Raw genomic sequence first — 24,352 nt, forward strand, 5'->3', positions numbered from 1 at the left:
ACACGGACCTTACTGGAGCCTACTGGAAGGATACTTGTGTGTCGATTTTTCTTCTTTTCTTCTTTGCTTCTTGGACTTCAATCATGCTGATTGAATGGGGAGAACCATTTCACACATCCTGACAGTAAACGTGCACTCAATGGAAGCTGATGGGAGAGGGCCTCCACTCTGGTGCTCATATCTATGTTTACACCTCCCATACAAAGCTTTGACATGCACTTAGGTAACCTGTAGTAACTGAGTGTGTTTACAGGCTTTGGCTGGTGGCTAAGTTGCATTGTGGGTAATGTAGGCACCAGGTTTCAAAGGTGCACTATGTAGTTTTGAAAAATTGTAATCAGAAGAGAAAGATCTTCATTGACTGATTTTTTTTGTGCCTAAACAAACTACATAAACAAACTGACCTGAAAGGACAACACAACTTATCCTGTGTTAATTTGTTTATATGTGGCGGACCCTGCCACCTTTCTTGCTTCAAACAGTGTTCTGGGACCTTATTTCCCTCTGAGAACAGCTGGTTTATTCACTTATGGAAAAGATAAATATTTCTGAGTTTGTATTATTACCTCATCGATATAGTAAATATTAAAATTCAGAGTTTGTATTAATTTGCATGGAATCAATAATGTGATATCTCAGTTTTGATCATGTGTTTTTAAATTGCCCATAATGAGTCCAACAGTGTTATAGTGCAATCGGGAGACCAGTCGACTGCTTTTCAAAACATGGTGAAACATTACCCACAATGCAACTTAGCCACAGAGTGACATCAATGGGAGCAATTCATCAGATTACATGCAGCTTCCTCTTCAGCCACAAAAGACTTTCCACTACATTTACATCACATATGCAGTAGTACTCCCCAAGACCTGTAAACACACATTAATGTGGAAAATTGGTGGAGTTATTCTTTAAATACCACTTAAATGAGAGACCAAGTTTTCCATTATCGGGGAAATTGAGAAGCCTGATTTTCCCACCGCGATTTTTTCTGGAGAAAGACGGAAATGGATTTCTAATTGCCTTTTTACACGTGCACATGCACAGCACAAAGTCTGTAGATAGTAAGAGTAGCACAGTGAAAGCAAGATGAAAGAAAAGGTCAGAGGCCCTGTCTTCAAATGTGACTCCTGTTACTCTGTGCTGTGACCCTGCTGCTGGCCCCGCTGCTGCACGGAGTAGACCCGGCTGTTTGTAATCATAGTGTCTGTTGTCGGACTACTGATTTTTAAAAAACCAGAACGATGGTGGGGCGGTGGGCAAGTAATATAATCAGTGTAAACCCGACCACAGTGTAACACCAAGAACACAGACTACCAATGCAAGTCTAGTTCAAGGTTTAAATAACTTATTTTTGAGGAGAAAAGATTTGCACTGTTAGAAACTAATGTGCATACAGATGCAGCACTGCCAGGTGTCTAGTAAAAATGTAAGTAAAAATGTATACCATTTTTAGTTCAGTGCAAGGTTCCAATAAGTTATTTAACAGTAAGGGAAAAAAAAGAATTTGAGTTTTCTGCTCTAGTCTATATAAGGCAGGGTCCACAGTGGCCCACAGCACAGCTGATACTGACCTGCTGCATGTAAACATGGATTTCACAGTAATAGGGCTACTATGACGCATGTAAATGTCATCGGTTCCTGCATAACTCAGTTCCTCCTAATAACACAGTTGTTCTTGTATGTGTGTAAGCATTTCTGGAGAGAGTCACTTGGGCAGTTCTAGCCCTGTCTGCAAGTATTCAGCTGATAAAGTTTTCTTGAGCAACAGCAACATGTGTAGCTGACTCTGACTTCTGTGGAGGGGTAAAGTTTAATAACAAGCACACAGACAGACAGTCTCTATCAAAAGAAAAAGACTGCTTTGTCTTATAGACACTCTGCACATGATGCTCACATGAGCTGATGTGCATGTTACTGACTGATTTATATCAAGGGATGTGAACCTACACAGAGCAGCTTTAGTCAGTTGCATTCCAGTGTTGAAGAGGTTAATCATTCCCATGGAAAATGGACACAACTGTTTGCATACAGTGTGTTCCTCCAATCTGCACCCCTTTGTTTAGCAACTACAAGGTCCCAAAGCAAACAGTAGGTGGTGCAAAAGACCTATGAATAAAAAGAGGACTTGTATCTCAGGACAGAGAGGACAGCTTAGAATGCTGCAGGAATGCTTTTTGTCTGACAGCCATTACAGGATCAGAGGGCAGAGGTCAAAGTATAATCGGTATAATCATTAAATTTGCCATTTTATTTGTGAGACCTTCGAAAGCAAATAGCAGGGAATGATAGTCATCTTCTATTAACATAAGATATTTTAATATTTTAATTTTAATTTTAATTAGATCTTATAAATGTATTGCTACAGCAAAAGAAGAAGAACACATTTGGCCTTATTGCAAATTATTAAAGAGACTCACAATAATTATGGACCGATTTTACTACAAAGACAGATACGTGATTTATTCATTATAAGATGGACAATATTTATAATGTATTCATAAGATTAATGACAATGAATTTTACTATTGTGAGGAATGTGCCAGTGCTTTTCAATGACTGTCATGTAGATGTGAAAGGTGTTGTTCTTTCTGAATTCTATGTTAGGTATCTGTTGATCACAGCAGGGGAAGGTTGTTTTCTGTTTTGCCTCCACAGAGAGGTGAGAGGTCAGAGGTCAGTGTAGGCTACAGAGCAGCACCTCTGGAGCTGGAAACTAGTGTATTGCTCAGGGAATCAAGACAAGTCTAAACACCACCATGCACAATTTTATCATGACCATCACTAATTAATGCTAAATGTATAGTCAATTAAACTTAATTTAAGTTTAGTTAACTATATACATACATAGTTAACTGTTTACAGACAATTAAATGTTTTCTAAACTATTTATTAAGCAATTGTTAAGGTTTATAAACATCAGTTGCAACTTTACAATAACTAATGTCTTAATAAATGGTTTGTGAAGCATTTAATTTTTTTGTTAACAGTGAAATAACTATTAATTATTGTTTGATTAAATATAAATGTACCACTTATTAATGGTGGTTATTATAAAGCGTTACCCCATGCTTAATTCAAATTTGAACGTTGACAAGATCACATATATCTGTGACTTATTAAGAGCATTAACACATTATTGAGACTACTGTTTTACCTGCGATGGGAGGTCCCACAGTCATGGGCACGGACATCAGACCCAGCAGGAAGCCAATGGCCTGGGACACGTCTTCAGCCCCGACCAGCTCAAAGGCAATAGGGGCCATGATGCAGATGAAGCAGCCGTCAAACAGCCCCATGAGCAGGCACACGGCGATCAGCCCGCCGAAGATGTTGCACAGTGGGATCATCATGGACATCAGGCCAATGACAAAGAAGGAAGTCACCTAAAAGGACAAGAGAGAGGAGTGTACCTGTTCTTTTTTGGTTTATTAATTTTTACGTTGTCATTTTTTATTTTCTTAGTCTTCCTATCAGGGTACAGTTTCCTGTAACTTTAGGTTGCAATGATGAGTTTTCATATCACATGACTGTCAGATGATCGGCTTACTGCTGTTTCAGAGTTTTCAGTGGGTAAAAAGAGGAAGTCCAACTAAAATCTCATGTAGTCAATAATAATGTCTGTGTGTGCTGTTTAAATGACCTGGTAATAGTCCCTTATTATTAAAGGAAGAGCAAGGGTCTTTAGGTTAATACCAGAAATATTCCTTTTTGTCACAGTTTGCTGGAGAGGCATGTCCCTGTCTGTATGTGATTGTCAGCAGCTGGAAGGCTGCCAGAGAGACGGTTTACAGCAAGCGAACAAGAGATAAAGTAGTGTGTGTCATTGGCAGACACTTAGTTGTTAGTAGTATAGAAGAGTGGGGACCAAACCAGCATCTAACCTGTGAATAAACTATATAATTAATACTAGACAGAATCAAAATGTGGTTGCAAGAAAGTGAAAACTAGTGGCGATGAAATAGAAAATGAAAAATTCCTCATTCGCACAAAAAATAATTTATTGTTAAACATTCTGCCAAAATTATAAACCCAATCAAGTGAGCAACAAGGAATTGATGAGTCTTAGAATATACATACAAAGTATCACAACAATGATTACATTTAGCTCTGAGGACCGAACTTAAAAAACTAAGAGCTAAAAAAGCAAAACTAGGGGCTACCATTATTAAACCAAAATATATGAAGTGTACATTTTGCCTTTTGGTGTCAGATTTTTTCTCAAAGGAGAAAAGAGGACAAGTGGTTTACAGAGCAGATGTTTGATCCTGTAGCAGACAAAAATGTGCTATTCAATTTCTGTTGACTGTGACTCTAAGCAAAGAGCCCTCAAAGGGATTTGAAAATATGGTCATACCATAAGAAAAATGGTTCAACCAGTGTAAGTTGGAAAGTGCAGAGGTGACAACTAATTCACCTGTAAGTCCTTAAACTTTGAGGCCAGGCACTAACCTGCAGGTAGACCTTGTTGACTCCATTCACATAGTCTGCCACCCTGCCGAAGATGAGACGGCCCACGCCAGATGTGATGCCAATACACATGAGCAGAACTTCCTTACTGGCATCCTTTCCAAATCGCTCCTCCACGTGCTTCATCTGTTAACAATAAAGGAAAATGATAAACACAGCTGTCTCACGGCTCTAATCCAGTGTTATACCATGGAGAAAAGAATTTAAAAATGCAGAAGAGGAAACGGAAAATACAACTGCAGTGGTGGAGGTCAGTTAAGCTTCATTTATTCAAGATTATAAAAGAGACCTGAAAACATATTATGTATGTACAACATCGCAACAAGCTTGTCACGCAGACACACTAAGAGGGTTCATAGTTCCAGAAACTAGTCTACCACTGAAGAACCTGTGAAAGCTTCATGTTTTTGTGAGCAGATCTAGAGGTCACTGTGAGCAGAGGTAGAGCACAAGGCACACAAGACGGTACACTGCAGAGCTTAACTGCAAGGAGAATAGTTTTTATAAAGTAGATAGTCTTATCTATCAGCCCTCTGGGCACTTGACTTGAAACCTTCGGCAACAACAGTATCAACTCAAACCTCAAGAACAGGATTTGAACCAGTCGTAAACCAATAGAAAGTCATTTATTTAACTGATAAATTGCCACCAGTGATATCACTCGGTGGCTCAGTTGCATTGTGGGTAATTTAGGCACCAGGTTTTGTAAAGAAAGAAGAATGTGTGGAATAAAATTGGAGGCAATCTATCAGATTACATGCAGCTTCCTCTGGAGGCCCAAAAAGCTTTATACTACTTTTTTTCAGCAGTACTCTCAAGGACCTGGAAACACACTTTAATGTGTGTGTAAAATTGGTGGAGTTACCCTTTAAATTAAAAACAGTGACAGCGAAAAATTAAAAGAGAAGGAAGTTTAATTTGATTTTTCATGCTGAGGATGTGACACTTCACTCGCGAGGAATTCAGTGTTCTGCACACTTTTTGCAGAAATCTGGTTGTAATTGTGTGTGAGGTTTTGAGGTGCCTGGCAGCGTTGTAGCCGACTTAGCAATTCCATGAAATTCACAGTTTTCCAAGCAGATTGGGGCCCTGCCAGCTACTTCTACCTCTAGGCAGGCCGCAGCAGTCCTGCTCAAAGGCTCTGTCTGTCTGCTGCCTCCACCCCTCCTCATCACTCCCTCCATCCCTCCTGCAGGTCACACATCCATCAGCAATGACCTCTAGATGACTTATTGTCTTTGTCACTATGCCACAACATCATTCTCTGTGGTCAGGAGTATCCTGCTCAGAGGGGATTCCCGCATCCAAGAAGCTGTGCTGCAGGCATAACAACTGGGGCCTCAGTGTGTGTGTGTGTGTGTGTGTGTGTGTGTATGCATTCATGCTATCAGCAGAGTAACTGATACACACCCCAATAGAGGCTGACCCCAAGGGAGGTGATTTTCAGAGACATACCAGATGTGACTGGCAGTCTCCCAGCTGGAGTTCTGTTTGAGACATTCACATGTTACAGTTACTCCTCCCTCTGAGCTTATCATTACCATCATCAGCCACAAAGAAGGGAGTAGTGGATATCTGACATTAACTGCCTTGCTGTTTCTGAAGTTGTAAACTCCTTCATGCTACACAAACACAGAACATACAGTACATACAGTTATTTATATACATAAATACATACTGCAGTTTTTGAATTTGCGTCGAGGTGAATGTAAACAGCAGCAACAAGATGGTAATGATTTTATATACTTTACATTAAAAGTTCAACATCTGGGAAACTGTCCATCAACTTTGACTGCTTTTGACCACCAGGCATCAGTGATGTAAACACTAGCACAATAGTCTCTGATTTCCTGTTGCTTGGCCAGCCTGAGTCCCATGAGTTCATCTCATATTCCTGTGACCATTAACCAGAGACAACCTCAAATCCAAGCTGGATTAACGTGGCCTCCATCCTGGATATTCCTATCCATTTATAATCAGAATAGTAGGCCAATCAGAATAATGTATGAATTAAACATTCTCAATAAAGTTGGAAAAAATATTTCTTCTTCTTTTTCTTCTTTTGTTATATTTTCAGCAGATTAGACCACTTTGCACTAGAGCCTGACCAATATATCAGTTGGCCGATATTCAGTCACTGGAAATAATAAATGAATAAGGAATGTTATTTGTATTTTCTATGTTTTTTATGCTCCAGAACTTCAAGATATTACTTAATGCTCTGCACGCTAACTGTCCTAATGTTTTGTGCAGATGTGAAATTTATTGCTTCACTTTATCTTTCTGCATTTTCTTGGGAAGGAGATGGATGGTTTTTCATTTGTAGGAATCTACTGTGGTGCTATGTGTTAAGGATATAACTCCATCAGTCAGCCACAGTTGTGGCTCATGTTGCCAAGAAGCAAGATAACACAACAGATGAGGAACACACACACACACACACACACACACAGTAGAGACACCACATACCTACTTCCCCTTGATAGGATTCGTCTGGTCAGGTCTATCACACAGAGAGTCGCTCTGCTGTGATGTCACACTGTCAGATTACTGAACAGATATGAGGAGGAAATCTATAATCCCTCTGTCATGATGACCAGCTGGGTAAACGCTACTGGATGTTTTAGGCAGACACAAGAAGGCATTCCCTATTGAACGCTGACTCATTCACACACTGCATCAATTATGTCTGTTATGTATTCGAGGCTTCCTGCGAGGTGGCAGGATGGTGCTGTGTCGCTTGTTTGCTCATTACAAATAAAAAACAGAGAACAACTTTACTCCTCCTCTGTCTTTAAACAGATTAAATGATTCAGCAGAGGTTATCTTGTTTCACTCCTGTAACAGCCTGTATAATGCTAATGTTTATCCTGGAGCTCTGGCATTTAAGCTTTGGCATTTAACTTTTGGCTTTTGGCTTTGGCATTTAAACATTAACTAATCAATCCTTGCTAACAGTCTGTCTCCAGTCTCCAAACACTGCTTAACCTTATCTTTCATTACAGCACTCATTACATTACTGTACACTGCCAAAAAATTATATATGTAATGCAATTTTCCACCAATCTCTTGTGTGACTGGCCAAAAAATGAAAAAAACATCCGAATAGTTATTTGTGGGAAAGGTAATTCTATTAAAATTGATCGATGGAGCAGTTTTGCTTATCACAGCTGCATAAACATGTAGCAGAGATTGCAGCCGGTTGTTTAGAGTGTTTACTTTATGAGGGTGTGTTCGTGTTGTCGATCACTTTCAGAAACACAAGCTCACTTTCATGTCATGCAGTTCTGAGCCTGGCAGGTGGCCTTGTGGCAGAGAACATCACAACCCAACATAAAAATTACACACACACTCACACAAGCACAAATACACATCAGTTCCATGTAGGCAGAGCAGTTGAACTTCTATCTGCTTTTTAGCTCTAACTTGCTGCGATCTAACCCGTGCACCTCGATTACACTCCATCACTTCCTTTATTTCCCACAATGAATTTGACCAACAGAACTTTTTGCATCCAGCATGCAAGCAATTTATGTTATAATGGGATGATGAGGAGCAACTGTGATGTCATATGAGGGCTAGAGAGTATTTAGAGCTAAAACCCTCACTCAAACAGCAACATGTCTTGTGGCTGCAATTCCTGTTTAGGAATCATACTGACAATTCTAACAAGCGGAAGATTTCTGATAAATATTTCATTTGTTTGACTGTCAGGGATGGACACTATAAAACTTGGTGTTTTAGATTGCTAAATCCTCTCCTTTTAATTAATTAGGCTGGGGATATTTGATATTTTTCTAATTTTCAACCAATCCCATGAAAAGACCAAATCCAACAATCAGTCCCATCTGCTTTTTTTGGGACTGGGTCACAGTGGCAGCTTAGAAGGGTATTTCAGAATTCCCTCTTCCCAGCAATGTTTTCCAGCTGCCCCTGTGGGATCCCGAGACGTTCCCAGGGCAGATGAGATACGCAATACCTCCAGTAAGTTCTGGGTCTGCTCTGGGGTCTCCTCCCAGTTGGATGTGCCTGGAAAGCCTCCAGTGGAAGGGTCCCAGGAGCCATCCTCAGCTGGTTCCTTTCAACGCAAAGGAGCAGGAGCTCTACTCTGAGCCCCCTCTGGATCTCCAAGCTCCTCCTCTATTTCTAAGGCTGAGCCCAGTATACTTATTTTGGCCATTTGTATCCACGCTTTCATTCTTTTGGTCCCTACCCATGGATCATGCCCTTTGGTGAGGGTTGGAACATAGATCGACTGGTAAATTGAAAGTTTTGCCTTCTGACTCCTTGTTCACCACAACACTGCAGTACAACATCTGTATCACCACTCACACTGCACAAATCTGCCTGTCCATCTCACACTCCACTGTACCGAACAAGATCCTGAGATAATTGAATTACTTCACTTGGGGCAGCAACTAACTTCCCACCTGGAGGTGGAAATCCACCTTTTCCCAGCAGAGAATCATTGCCCCAAACTTGGGGCTGACTCTCATCCCAGCACACCATCCCAGTGCGTGCTGAACCTCACAGTTTAATGACACCAACCTTGAGATACTGCCCATGAATATCACAAACTGGATTGGAGATCAACACCAACTCAAAACATATATGACTCTCACTTTGGTTAAACAAGTACTGGATAGCTAACAGCAATGGCCCCCAGTACCCCATACTCCTGCAGTACCTCTGACAGTATTCCACAAGGGTCGCAGTCTTAAGCCTTTTCCAAGTCCACAAAACACATGCAGACTGCATGGTCAAACTCCCATGACCCCCAAACAACCAGGTAAAGAGCAATGAAAATGAGTGCTGTCTATAGTTGTTGGAATTAACATACTCCATTAAGTTAAACACAGGGAAAGGAGAAATTAGAGTACAAAAAGTAGCATCACCAATAAACTCTTTAATAGTGTGTTTTATGGTAAATTTTCCCTTTCAGAGCCTCACTGAGCACCAGCCCTCACTCTCTCTGCTCTCTCTTGTTGGCTGTTTAATGGTCATTAAACATCCAGCACCACTCCAGCCCACACACCGCAGCCCTGCAGGTGCTCCTCATTAAACACTCTGAAACAAGCTCATTATCAAAGTAGAGGCAGATTTCGACAGCAAAGTACCATCTGTATGCTGCCAGTGGGAATCTGTTATGATTCACCAATACTGATTCAGCAAAGGGACGACATGCGTCACATGTCTGGCTGTTAAAATCAAACCTTAGAGAGAAAGTTCTAGTTCTCTTACAACTCTGCTATCGACAATACAGCACAACCAACACTACCACACCTTTTATCAATTCACTTACAGAGCAAACACAGGCATAACGGAAAAAATAACATCTTATCTGATATCAGGAATACCTGGAACAGTGTGTGCGTGCATGTGCTTGTGTGAGTGAGTGTGTCAAACTACCTACATTGGACTTTAGTCTTTTACAAACTTTAGATACGTGCTGCTTGACAACCGTGGCAGTGTGACTCTAAAAGGCCGAAACACGTACTCATGCACACAAAAACACCAGAGAAAGCTGAACGATGTGTTGTTTGACCCATGACTTTTCCTTCTTCTTTCCATACAGGGTCACAATGCAGGGAGGGGGGGCTCTGTGTCTAGGGAAGGACGGGTGCTGGGGCTATAAGGCCAGGGGTGGCTCTGAGGCTGCAGGCCGGCCCCCGCAGTGTCCCAGTCTGAGTAGCAGACACAGGAGAAGTGTTGGGAAAACACAGGCTGGGATCCCTGGGACAGGCTCATCTCCCTCCAATAACAGAACCATCGTGTCCAAATAAACAGTCACCTCTTGAGTCCATCCGACATATCCAGGCTCTGCTCTCCAGCCCTCCCAAGAAGATGTTTTCTCCAAAATCATATTTTCCCATCTTGTCGCAGAAAATAAAGGGAGATGTGAAAGTGACACCTGTTTACAGAACTGTGTCCTGTGTCCTGAAATGTGAGCTGAGTCTTCCTGTAATATTTGGTTATATTCGTCAGGACCACACAGCACAGTATCTCACACGGTAACATGCTGCTGTGAGGGAACTACAAAGCTGCTGTGACGTGCAATACGTGGAATGCAGTCACCTCAACAACTGCAGAATTTAGTATATGAACAATATAACTCAGCATAAGAGTCTAAGTATATTCCATTAAGATGCAAATAGATAATCACGACTGGGCCAACAGCTCCTAAATGAAGACTTTTAACAGGTTAGTGCAATAGCTTGCCTCGCCACATGTTATACTGTATGTGAAAAACTACAGCCTGATTTAACACTATGTCTGGGATAATTTGACTAGAAATTAGATTTTAAAAACAGAAACAACAAAACAAATATAACATTTCAGTATAAGAGTTTGAAAAAAGGCAAAAGCCAGCAAATTCAACATCATTATGAAAAGAGCATTGCCAGAAAGTGACTCAAAAATATAACCAATTAGAGTAGTTTTAGTAATGTGAATGACTACAAAACACTGTTATAACTGTCTACATCAAAGATCCCAAAATAATATCAGCAAGGTATTCTTGAGGTGTGTTCTATCTACAGCGTATTAAAATAAAAAACATGCTGTAGCGTAAAAGATTTGGCAGTCTCAAGAATGCCTTGACACTCGCTTGACACTCGCTGACTGCCTGGAAGATTCTGGCTGGGGTCTAGACTTCCAGTCGTCTCACCTTTCACATGAAGAAGACTCACGTTGCTGTATGTGTTTTGATATCTGTGTTGTTGAAGCTCCCTAGCTGACCTCTCGCCCTTATCCCTCACTCATGCCAACATACACATCTAAAACATGTAATTTGGATACTGGGAAATTACACCATGGAATTCCTCTGTTGGCATTTACATGCTGCTATTCATCATCAGACTGACCTTTGGTCCAAAGACTGGGGTAGTGATACCCAGCAAAACAAACAAGACATAAATACGTGGTATGTCTGCATACAAATGAAGAAATATGTAGAAAATGAAACTTACCAGGTGAACATAAGGCACAAAGTAGCCATAGAGGGCTGCAGGGATACCAAAGGCCCAAATGCGATATCCCAAAGACTTCCAGATATTGATATTGAAGATCTTGTTCATGGGCGGGCAATGGCTGCCTGTTCGGGTGTTTGAGGATTTGACTGGCAGCAGGGGCTTGTAGGTGAAGCCGGCCAGCATCAGCACAAACATAAGGATGCAGAGGACGCGCATGGTGTTCTGGAGGCCCACTTTTTCCAGCAGGTCTGACAGCACAAAGGGCAGGGTGATGGTGAAGATGCTGCTGCCAGCGGTCACGATGCCATTCACCAGGCCCAGGCGCTTCTTGAAGTAGTGGCCCAGGATGACCAGGCTGGGCTGGTAGGCGAAAGAGCAGCCGCAGGCAAACACTATGCCATAGGTGAAGTACATGGGGCCCAAGGACCTGTGAGGAGAACAACAAGTAACACTTTATCATAAAAAATATTATTTAATGGTACATTTATAGTTAATCAAACTTAAGTTAATAGATTTTTCACTCTTAATAAACAATGAAATGCTTTATAAATTGTTTTTTAAGCTATTGTTTATTGTAAAGTTGCACTGTAAACCTTTACAATTGCCTAATAAATTGTTAATAAAGCTGTTTGTTAAAAGTGAATTAACTATTAACTACTGTATAATTAACTATAAGTGTACCATTTATTACTGATAGATATCATAAAGGGTTACCGATACAGTGCTTTACAGCCTTTTGAGTAACTTCTGACATGAATGCATGTATGTACCGAGCAAAGAACCAGCTATTGATTTGCACTGGTGCTCCTATTATACATTCTCATGGCACCTGCTGTAGGAAAACCTTTCCAAAGGTCACCAGAAACCCATGTGAGCTGTTTATATCAGACTCATTATGCAGTATTTTTGCTCCAGGGCGGATCCATCAACCAGATAACTCCAAAAAGATCAGGCAAGTAAAAACTATGGGTGTTCCTTTTGATTTAATTAATTCATTATCTACATATTCAAAGGCTGTAAAAATAATTATCCAACAGGAATAACAGACTTGTTGGCTGCTGTTGAGAATAAATGTTTTAAAATGTGGTGTGATTGAGGGTCATCTCCAAAGTAATGCTGCCTACTTATCCACCAACAGTTCAAGTTAAGCTGTTCAGTGCCAGCAGCATTGGTCATAAGAGGTGCTAAAAGGAAATGTTTACTTGCGGACATTGTAATAATATTTTTGGATGGTTTGATTGTTGTGTCTTTGTGCAATGACAGCCTTGTGTAACTGAATGTTGTAACATATGCAGTAGGTGATTTGTTTGTTTTTAACAGGGGGATGGACACAGTTCACTTCATTCACCTGCAATTGGCAACTCTTTTGGTTCTTTTGGTTTCGGAGCTGTGGTCAGGGCTATAGATTCTAACCGTACAAACCCTAATCAGAACAAGGATCAATGTGTCAGATGGGCTAGACTAACATATTCAACTAAACAAATAAATATGTAACTTCCTGATTAATATAGCTCTAGAAATACTCACATCAGATCATTCCATATGCTGATGAAGCATTTTAAGGTACAATGTCTTGTCCACTCAAATTACATCAAACAACACATTCAACAAGGTAAAAAGATTTATGGCTGGCGGTGAAAGTCCAAAGAGATACAGGATGGTGCTTTCAAGTGGTTTCAAAGTCCTGTTTTGGGGTAGAAAGTGAGTTGCCAACACAAGTCACATGACTGAGAAATCTGGCACCTTACACTGTCTGCTGCAGAACCTGGCTGTCAGCCTGTGTTTGCAAAATGCTATTTGACAGTCACTTGATAAGTAATAATTCAACTGATTTATTCCTCATTTATTGGACTTACTGAACCACGCTTGGTTGGAATCTTATATTGCTGTGCATTTGTGTGAGTGCCTCCTCACGTGTTGACGAGTATGGAATTCCAGGAAATTATTAACAAGGGAGTGTGAAGTGCAGAGCCTCTTATCCACAGAGGCTTGATAAAAGCTAAAAGGAGTAGGCGTTGTTTTGGAAGATCAGCTCAACTCATCCATTAAGCGATGGGATTTTTCCAATATATAGAATTTATTTAATATCTAATTTATTTATTGGTAATTAATCCCTCCACCTATTTATTATTATGATAAGTGAATAAAAAATGAATGGTAAAATTTTAAATTCAAGTCTTTATTCAATATGCAAAGATGCCCTCATAAGTTCTAATATGATGTTCATTAAAATTAATGTCTGTATAAGCATTAATAGCATCATAAACATGTTAGATAGAGACATTAATAATATAATAAAACATTTTTTATAATTGTTTATAATAGCATTGCAAATACATTTATTGAGTTTAACTAATTTATCTATTATGTCTTTGTTAAACCTTTACTAAGCCTTTTTTAGTTTCTTTGGTAAGATTAATACATACTTAATTATGCATTTATGAGCCATTAACTATGCATTTATTAACAGTTTACTATGCTTTTTGCAGCTACCGGGTCTAAAAAGAGAACAATGCCTTGTTAGTATTAATAGAACCGTTATTTTACACTAGGGGTCGACCAATATGGCTTTTTCAGGGCTGAAACCGATACAAATTATTAGAACTCAAGGAGACAATACTTGGGACCAATATCCATTGGCAGTAAAAATGAAACTCTTTGTGTCAAACTTTCCAACAACCAGTGAATGAATACAAATTTAATAAGTAAAATTTGCTCAAGTGCTGTTCTTCAGTACAATTTTCAGGTTCTTGAGTACTTTGATTTTCTGCTACTTTATACTTCCTCTCCTACATTTATTTGATACATGTAGTTACTAGTTACTTTGCAGATTCTGATTATTCAGTGTTTATAGGCTATTAACTGTGACGTGTTACCAATCAGATAGTGTTGTAGGCGTCAAAATCACAGATACCGATAATCAGAAAAATGCTGAATATCAGCCCGATAATAAGCCAGGGCTGATAATCGGTCTACCCCTATTATACACTTAATACATTTTTTTTTCTTATGTCTTGTAATAACAAAAAACATGTTTATCATGCTATAATCAACACTTATATAGTCTTAGTCACTTATCTTTAAAGAGCCTTATTACCTATTAACTAATGCATATTACAAGGTCATTAACATAAAGTTTGGGCCATCTTTACATGGTATATAAAAAGTTAATAAAAGGATCATAACATGCTGTGTCCTATCATGACATATGATTACAGATATGTTATATTATGCTATTTAGCATTCAGTCAGTGTTAATACATCACAAATACTCTAAATGCTTCCTAAGATAGGTTGTATTTGTTCACAAATAGACTTATGAACACACTTAGAATATCCTTAACTTGTTTTACTATTATCCAATAATATCCATTATAGTTTGACAAATTAAGCTCACCACAAGGTCTCCTAGAGCTGTTCTAAACCTTCAAGTTGTATCACATGATCTTCCTCTGCAGATGGAGTTTGCCCAGTTGTCATAGTACTGCAGATGTTCCAATTTGTTCCTCTAAGTACAAATTTAAAAGATGGGCAACTCCATCTGCTGAGGAAGATCAAGTGATCAAGGCCCTGAGCAGCTTCTAAAAACAGGCCTTTTGGTAAGATTGTTTGTACACTATCTTGTGGAGTCAATGCCAGCTTGAGTGCATGCTGTCATTCAAGCAAAAGGGGAACATACTGAATACTATGATATTCTGGAATCCATGGACAAACAAAAATTCAACTTTTCATTCCAACTGTTAAGCTAGTATTATCATTTGTAACAAAACATATATGATTAATCTGAAACAAATGCAAAATAGAAGTATATTGAAAGTGGCTCAATATTTTTATGTTGCTCATGGTGATGAACTGACATAAAATGATCCCCTGAGTCTGCTGCTTCCTTCACCTTTACTGACCTTTACAGTGAATATCAGTTCATTTAACTCTGGTTCATTAAATATCCCTAAACTATGGAGGGTAAGCTACATTTGTTGGCTTACTGAAGTTTTTAATAACCAAGGACTTAAGTTACTCACTACCCCAATTACCTTATAGGAGTAGGTGTCATGTATGAGCACTGGTGACAAAATGTCATTTTGAATTGAAAAGCTTATTTTCTGCCTTACGTGACAAAGGAGCTGGCCAGTAGGCCAACCAAGCCAACAGCAGCGCCGCCCACAGCTGTAATTCTGCAGCCAAGGACGTCGGTGAAGACGCTGACGATGGGAGAGCAGAAGAAGATCATCCCCATGGAGAGGGAGCCCACCCACGCTGTAAGAGACACAGAGAGAAGAAAGCCAGAGTGAATGAATGTACGAGAAAATCTTACAGCAAGCTGTAAGTTTTTATCATTTCATATTCAAAACAGAAAAATAACACCAAACAAAACTGTCTCCAGGAAGACATGACCACTAAACAAAGCCCAGTGATGCAATAACAGAACACTGTTGCTCTTGTATCCATGCACACATTCACTAACTGGCATCCACACACACACACACACACACACACACACACACACACACACACACGCACACACACACACACACACACACACACACACACACACACACGCACACAGACACATTTCCTTTTTTAGATCTTGATCATTAATCATACTGTACATTGTTTACATTTGCATCCATTTGTCTTTCTAACCTTGAAGGAAACATGTTTGGTAAAAGCTAGAGAGACCACTTGCCTTTCCAGGAACACACACTGTGTGCACAGGAAAGACTGAACACTTAGGTGTGATCTCTCACGGAGATAGCACGGAGATATCATCTAGCTCATGGGTATCATCATACTGTAACATTGCACGTGTCTCCTCAGTAGACTCAGAGAGACAAACGTACATCTAATTATGTTTTTTTTGGCATTCCCATAATAGTTCACTGTAAAGGTGAGCAAAATGAGTAAAATCTTGTCATGGTATTTGTAATGTATAAATTATGGGATATAATGCAATGCACAACATTTTATGGAAATGTATTTTAAAATGATAAATGAACCAATAAAATAACAAAGATGATGTCTAAATATGGCTGATCCAGTGAGTCCAGTGAGAGACTTAGTGGCTCTAGGAACCACACTGTGAATCCTCAAGTGTCATCTGAATCCTTTAAATGTCCTTAAAAGCATCATCAGCAATCATCAGAACCTAAAATCAAAAACCCCTTAAAGACCCTAGGAGCATCATCTGGAACCACCACTACCTCCTAGCTGAGACCTCAAAGAGTTCCTAAACCTCCCTAAAGACTTTTGGAACATCCTTAAGTGCTTCTGAAAGCTCTTCAGAACCTCCAAGTTTCAATCTCTGCAAGGACTATTTAGACCTTCCTTAAGAACTTTTGGAAACTCATAAGAACGTCTTCAAACCCTCTCAACAAAATCAACTCCAATAACCATATAATACTCTTCAAGTGCCCCTGAAATCTCATCAAGGACTTTTTTCACCTTCTCAATCACTTTTGAAATCTTGTCAAGAACCTTTGGAACCTTATCAGAACATCTGAAACATCATGAATTTCGAGGACATACCAAAGGACCTATTGAACCTGGCCAAGAACCTCTAAAACCAAAAGTCCATCAAATCCTCTAAACAACCTCTGGAACCTCCTCTAGAACTTGTGAAAGATTATCAAAAACATCTGTAGACCCTCCTCAAGTACTTATGTGACAAATTCATAGCTTCATCACACTGATGCATATAGTATATCCAATATTAGCATAAGGCAGTCATACTTGTTGGTCTAATACAACAGGAGATATTAAACGGATAGCTACATGAGTATCAATTGTACAGCTTAATCTCTACTGGTTGACTAATCTCTGTTGTCTCATGCCTGAAGGACAACAATTTTCAACATCCAGTTCAGTTTATTGGTCAAGAGGAGAACTACTCAGCCTGTGAAAACACTTATATACATACTTTGCCTCTGGAGGAGTTTTGACAAATTTGGAAAAATAACCCTAAAGATGCCATGTGGGTTATCTCAGCCTGTGCTTGAAGATAACACATTTACAACGGAAAGCCTGTTTAATGTGTTCTTTCACCTCAGTCACTGAGCAACATCAATAAGACTAGATTGTATTTTCTTAAGCAGAAAAATGGAGCTAGGCTTCAAAGTGTGTCTCCCTTCTCTTCTTCCCTTTTTTCAGTATTTGTCATGTTTCCAGGTCTAATGTTACCAGAACTAAAGTGAGATCTGCCTCAGTCGAGCTAAAAGTCTGACCATCGGCCAACCACAGGAAACACCCGCAGTGTTTGCGTAATGCTTGGTCAGCAGTCTTCTCTGACCCTAAGGTTAAATACTAGTCACATGCTGCAGCAAACCTCCGATATATGTTAAGATGCACATTTACATTTACATCAATGCAGATGAACAATTCTGGGATAGTAACAGGAGGGCCTAATCATTGTGGGATTTATCAAAAGAAGTACTGTTTTTTTAGATAACTGCAGGCAGACTCAGAGAACTTATATCTCTACAGTTGCCACTAACTTTATGACAAATGGTCAGACAGGAATGAGCCGACATATGCTGAGAACAACAGATGCCACTCTAGAAACGCTTCATAAATAGAAACAGCATGGAAGTCTTTAGATTTTAGGTTTTTATTCTTATCAAGCAAAAGAAGCAAACATGAAGATTGGGAGTAGGAAAAAAGTACTAATGTTGACAAAACACACAAATTGCACAAACGCTAGTGCAGCGCCCTTTGACCATGAAGTGGATGCGGAAGCCAGGAGTGAGTGACATGTTTTGGTAGGAACGACTGCCTGGGGCACTTTTAGGTCGCCATTGGAATCATTAATCATCCTCTACTGGATAAAGCATACTGTAGTTAGGGTTGAACATGACTAAGGCTAATGACAAGCCTGCACATGTAGCACAGCTAATATAGACAAAGTTGTTTTTTCTCAGTTCTGAAGCCAAGTCAGAGGAAACCTGTGGGAAACTGTAGAGCAGCTGGAGTTTGAGTGTTTCTGTTGTCTGTTTTTACACGAGTAACGGGAGACCACTGTGTCAGGTTTCATGGTTATACCAGTGTCACTGCTGTGTCTTCATTCTCCCTGAATCCTCATCACAACACATGCTGTCAGAGTATTGTACACTCAGGTTCCCCCATAGGATAGAGGTTCTGAAGCAGTCCAAATGTCCAACTTTCATAGTAATCCATTCAACAGATGTTGAGACGGTCTGTACAAAAGTTTGTGCCGATCCTTTCAGAAGGTGTGAGATATTTCACTGGATAATAAAATAAATCTTTGACATGATGCTGGCATGAACGTCAGGGGAACCGTGAATCAATTCATTGCTTTGAGACATTTCTCTCAAAACCAAAAAAGTCAACCTCATGGTGGCACAAGGTGAAAAGTCAGGGGATCAATAAAGTCATGAGGATACATCTTCTGAGGACCTTGAATGATCGTACAAAATGTATTGGCAATGTTGCCAGCATTTGTTGAGATGTTTCAGTCTGGACTAAAGTGGTGGACTAACTAAGCACAGCATACTTTATACAGAACTGGTTTTGTTTTGTAGATGTCAATCAAACCAAAGCAAGTCCAGGGCCCAGTCCTATTACACCCCCTGCCCCCTCCATTCTGTTTTGCCCGTTCATGCCCAGGGATAGTGTGTCCTGATTCTTGATGTGATAGAGGGGTGCTAAGTGACGTTTTGAAGGAATTGTGAGCATCCATCAGATAAATGGCAAATGGCATTGTGATATTACCAGGACTGCCACAGTAACACAAGAGAAACAGCTTATTGGAAATGTCCGGTCGCGTGTGTTTACATAATCAGCATCGACGACTAGTGATGACATACGAGGGTCTTAAAGGGTTGTCCCATTTCATCGGGGGAGATTTTAAGGGGGCACTCCAAAATGAACTATTTATAAAGGCTGTAGTTGGGACCACATTTAGGTTTGGTTTTTTTTTTTTGTGCAGACATTTGGGACTTCCCTCCCTATTTCTGACAATGCTATGCTCCAGTCCAGTCCACATTGTACAGATGCTGAACTTTGAGTGATTGGATACTAATTTGGCTTCTCCAAAAAAAACCAACTTGCTTACTCTCAGTACAGGAGTGAGTTAATCCAAACCCGACACATAGACATATATTCACTGGACACAGCTGTGTTTTCCAGTACAGTTCAGTTTATCCTATAGTCAAAAGCTGAACATATATTTTCACATGTAAAAATACTGACATGGAATCTATATTTAGTTATCGTCCCTTTGCTCAGTGACCTGTTCTGCTCTGGTTTTCCTGTGTCAGCCAACCCACTGTCAAAGCTTCTTAGGATCTACGTATTCCAGCCACTGCAGTCAGAAAAATGCACCAAATTCAATGGGGTCCACTCTGCCTGGTCTCATATTTGTGGGGATATCAGCCCGCTTTAAGCTACATAATGTAATAAATGGCAGTGAACAAGCAGAGCAAAGAATCCCTCAAGGACAACAGGAAATTGCTGCTGTGGTTTCATCTGCTGGTTCTCTAGATTTAAAAGCATTTACGCTTCAGACAAAGAGGAATTCCAGGTTGAAAAATGTAATATCAGGATTCTCTCTGTCCCAGTGACATCCAATGTTAGCCGTAGGCCCCGCTTGGACACTGACAGACGAGGCAGAGTTGCCCTAAGTCGTCTGTCTGCTTTGTTAAAGACTTTATGCTGGAAACCCCTCTGCTCTGAACCTGGTCACCCCACATTGACTCCACCTACAGCAATGAAAAATGCATAAAACCCTGTCTCCTGTAAACCAGACAGAGTGGATTCAAAGAAAATCAGGTAACACCTCTGATAGTTCTTGAACTGCAGAGTTTGAACTCAGATCCTTTGTATTCAACATTTGTTTGAAAGGTGTCCAGTTCCTCTCCAGTTCTTCATCAGCAGTAATCATGCTGTTTGGTCCTTTTGTGCTGCCAAGAACAGTGGTTGCAAATGTTTTTGTCTGAGGTACCCCAACAGCAGTATCAACTGTCTGGTCATAACTTCAACCTTACTATATTAACAGTTTGTTAATAACCTTGGGCTAACTATTTCTGCTGTTCTTTACATAGGCTATTTTAACAGCTTATTCATTACTTCTAGTCTTATCAAGAGTTTAATTCATCATTAGCCTAGTCTAAGCTAACTTACAAAAGTTTATTCATAACTTTGAGCTATTTTAACAGTTTATTCATTACGTTTAGCTGCCAATTTCAAGTGTCAATTATTTACAATGAGCTGACTACTTATCGCTGAGAGCAAACAAAGGTCGCTCAGCGAAGTCACGACTCTTCTCTGTTCTGGCGCCTCAGTGGTGGAACGAACTCCCAACCAATGTCAGGACATGTCACTCGCCATCTTCCGCAAAAGTCTCACTTGTTCAGACTTCACCTCGACCCACATAGCATGACTCCCTCCCTGACACCACTACCAACACCACCTGGTCACTGGCTGTACCTCAAAGTACTTTCACCTAAAAAGTGTACTCAGCATAAGTACTTCAGTACATTTATTTAGTATAAACTTGTTGTGTTGCCACATTAAACTGCAATTCGAAAATGTAACTTCATGTTCCTCTGAACAGAAACCTTACATTCTGCTGTGTTTAGCTCCGCTGGAAGTTATTAGCTCTGTCAGCTGCAAGCTGTCAGCTCAGTCAGCTGTTAACTCTGTTAGCTGTTAGCTCTCATACTGCAGGGCTCAAGACAAACAGCGTTACGTTGTCCCCCCACTCAGGACGACAGAAAATGTAAACAGATAATCCCAATGATAAACTGAACTGACTACAGCAGACCACGTCTCCTCCTGCTGTTACCTTAGTTATCACTCTCTCCACAGCGCTGTGCTGGCACTGGTTATAATCACTGGCTGGGCTCTCAGTACGAGACCTACAGTATCATTACATTACATTAGAATTGTTGTTACTATTTCAATAGTTTATTCATGACTTTTAGCTAACTATTTCAACTGTTTATTAATTACTTTTAACCATTTTATCTCTTAGTTTTAGCAATTGAGCAACTCTTATTGCAACATGTGTTGTTTTTCTGTGACAGCTAAATCATGTTGGTGATACATGTCCAGTATCAGGGTTGTGAATACCCTTGATTGGAAATCACTGACTGAGAACATCAAATAAGACCAAGTGTGTAAAACACAGCAAGGCCAAAATGGGTCACTGATGACTTCACATCAATTTGTAAAAAACATTCAGAAGCTTGGTTGAGCAGTTATCTATTAACCAAGTTAATGGAACCAACTAATGGACAGGCATACTTGGCTCATATTCACAGTGGTGTGACAGGCCATTTTCCTGGCTTGGTCAAACAAACAGCTCTTCCCTGTAGAACATTCTAGGAATCTGTTGACCCAAGATGCTGGGGCTAAAATCTAGTTCCAATATGGAGAATGAAGACAGGCTTCATTTAACACCAGAGGCCACTTAACAACTGAGGAGTGAAAGGTTAATAAATTAAGGTTGTTAATAAATCAACTGTTCTCACTGCCAACAAACCAGAAACAGGACCAGCTGTTCCTCTGTATCACCACATCAACATGAAACCTTGCAGAAGGGTTTCTCAATTCTCATTTGCCAAGATTTAGCTGCAATATTTATGAAACTGGCTTTTCAGTCTTTTCTATGTTTTTCTTTCCATTGTTTATTTATAATTTTGATAGAAGTAAGAGTTGGCCAAAGAGCTTCCTCAGCTTACAAAGAGTCTATGTATTTTTGTACCAAAGAAAGAACTATTATATAATGTCCATTTATTTCATTAAAGTCATCAGATATGAGCTGAAAATCTGTAACGTGAAGTGCGGCGGATTTAAAAATACCCGTTGGATTGGCTACACCCTAATATTTCTACATTGATCTACAGCTCCCACACCCATACCTGAATCTGAGATTCATTGTGAATGTCTGCACTGAGTGCAGGTGCTAAATGCAACCAAAACTATATGAAATAGGGTGCTAAAATTTTAGTGCCAAGTGATATCGGTTTAGCTCAGAAGACGAATAGAAAACCTGATCATGTTACAGCTTTTCAAAAAAAAAACATGTGTCCGGAAGCAGCAATGGCAAGTGTATTATTGGACCTCACTGCTTCCCAGGGATCCAGTGTTGCCTGTGTGACGTCAGTCAGTGGGCAGTTGGCAGCTTTGCCACGCCTCCATAACAACACCACATGAAAGCGATTTGCACCTTTTCATCATGCGCTGTTATCGGTCTTTACTTTGTTTGTTCGGCCATGACTGTTAACAGTAACTTTAACCGTTTACTCCCAATGCTAGCAGAGACCAGGACAAACAAAACTGTTATGTCGCCACCACCACCGCCACCTACTCTCTCTGGCCGACCAACCGCTACTGGCTGAACGTGACACTAACTGTGTGCTGCTCGTGATATTTTCCGGGAAAGTCGCCACCGACACCCAATGTACATCTTTGCTATTACAGCAAATGCAAGGGCTTTCATCAGTGGGCCACAGGCTCAATCATCATTGTGTTACCTCATTCGGCGATGGATAGTGACTTAACAAATATTTATTTACATGAAAATCTTCCATATTATTACTTTAAAGACCTCTGTGCAAAGATACAATGTAGGATAAAAAACTAGTAGAACACAAGCTCTACAAGTGAATGGGACTCTTTTTACAAACAGTTCAAGCAAACATAATGTAATAGTACCCTGTTGTCCCAACCATCACATGGTCAAATTGGAGCTTTGTAAAGTATTTAGCCATGACAATGATCTTTCCCAAACCATGACCATGTGTTTTAGTTGACCAAACCTGAACCCTAACGGTTGCTGCTAGGCATGGACCATGGACCAGGAATACTGCGTGAGGAGTTGGCAACCACAGAAGAAGTGAAAATTTGACATTTAATTTTTGTTTTATATGTATTAATTATGTATCAATTTGGATTAATACACATTCATTGTACATTCGAATAGGCTGGTGTCTTTATAAGAACTGACCACTTTCAACTGCAGTAAAATGCTGAATAGTTTACCAGACTGACATATTGATTTAACTGCTGTTACATAAGAGACCACTGTTTAACTTACAATAGCAAACCCAACTATCCAACAGGAAGACCAAACTGTATGAGCATATGCATGCTATAGCTGTATTGATTTATCTTCTTTATTCTCGAAATTGACACACTGACATGTTTTTTCTAATCAAGTTGAAAATGTTTTGCCAAACAAAGGAGCTGCCTTATAGTGTTCTTACTTCACTCAAAGTTTTAGATGTTCATCTCGCTCTTTCTCTCACTCAACCACACACTCGCTACACAATGTGATATTCCTTACTGGAGCCATGCTACATTTTTAAGCTATACACTCAAGCTAGTGACTCAAATTTTGGGAGACACTGCCAGTGCTTCTACAGAGCGCTTGGATGACATTTGACAAGCAGATTCTACTATAGTCATACATCATCAGACCATTTTAGCAACAGCTTCAATTCATTTTGAGCACAACATTAAGTCATTTGTCAAAAAATATTTGGCAACAGTGTGGCTAATCAACATTGTCAGGAAACATGAAATATCAAAATGGGCAGGATACAGACAGAATGGATCTCCACAGGCAGAGGTACAGCTCAGCACAATGGGTTCAACTTGTGCTGCAGTGGAACCTCCACTGAGCAGCCTCACCAGCCAGCTCACATTACAATCACAGCTTTAGACCCACTGACCTGGGGTCAGGAAGTGGACTGTAATGTACTGAACTCAGTGTTGGCTAGGAAGTTAAAAAAAAATAAATAAATGAGCAGAGTAAAGGTGTAGAGACTCCTGTGTTTCCTAGGTGGCCTGGCCTTGGATTACGTTCCAGCAGAGCTTTGATTGCTAGTGCTTGTCTCGTTAGAAAAAAGAAAAGAAAAAGAAAAATCCACTCTCTTTCAAAAAAAAGAGAA

At 39.9% G+C, this 24,352-nt stretch overlaps 1 protein-coding gene across 1 annotated transcript in view; it reads right to left on the reverse strand.

Moving 5' to 3' along the window:
• The window catches only part of slc16a10 (solute carrier family 16 member 10), a 44,727-nt gene that overhangs the window by 4,018 nt on the left and 16,357 nt on the right, over positions 1-24,352 (reverse strand). Inside the window, exons 2-5 of the mRNA XM_073493452.1 lie at positions 15,554-15,698; positions 11,439-11,868; positions 4,453-4,596; positions 3,158-3,386 (exon numbers count right to left, since the gene is read on the reverse strand). Coding sequence (XP_073349553.1) covers positions 3,158-3,386; positions 4,453-4,596; positions 11,439-11,868; positions 15,554-15,698 — 948 coding nt within the window. The remainder of the gene's footprint in view (positions 1-3,157; positions 3,387-4,452; positions 4,597-11,438; positions 11,869-15,553; positions 15,699-24,352) is intronic.

The sequence above is a fragment of the Pagrus major genome, chromosome 22, assembly GCF_040436345.1.
Source record: "Pagrus major chromosome 22, Pma_NU_1.0".
Lineage (NCBI taxonomy): Eukaryota > Metazoa > Chordata > Actinopteri > Spariformes > Sparidae > Pagrus > Pagrus major.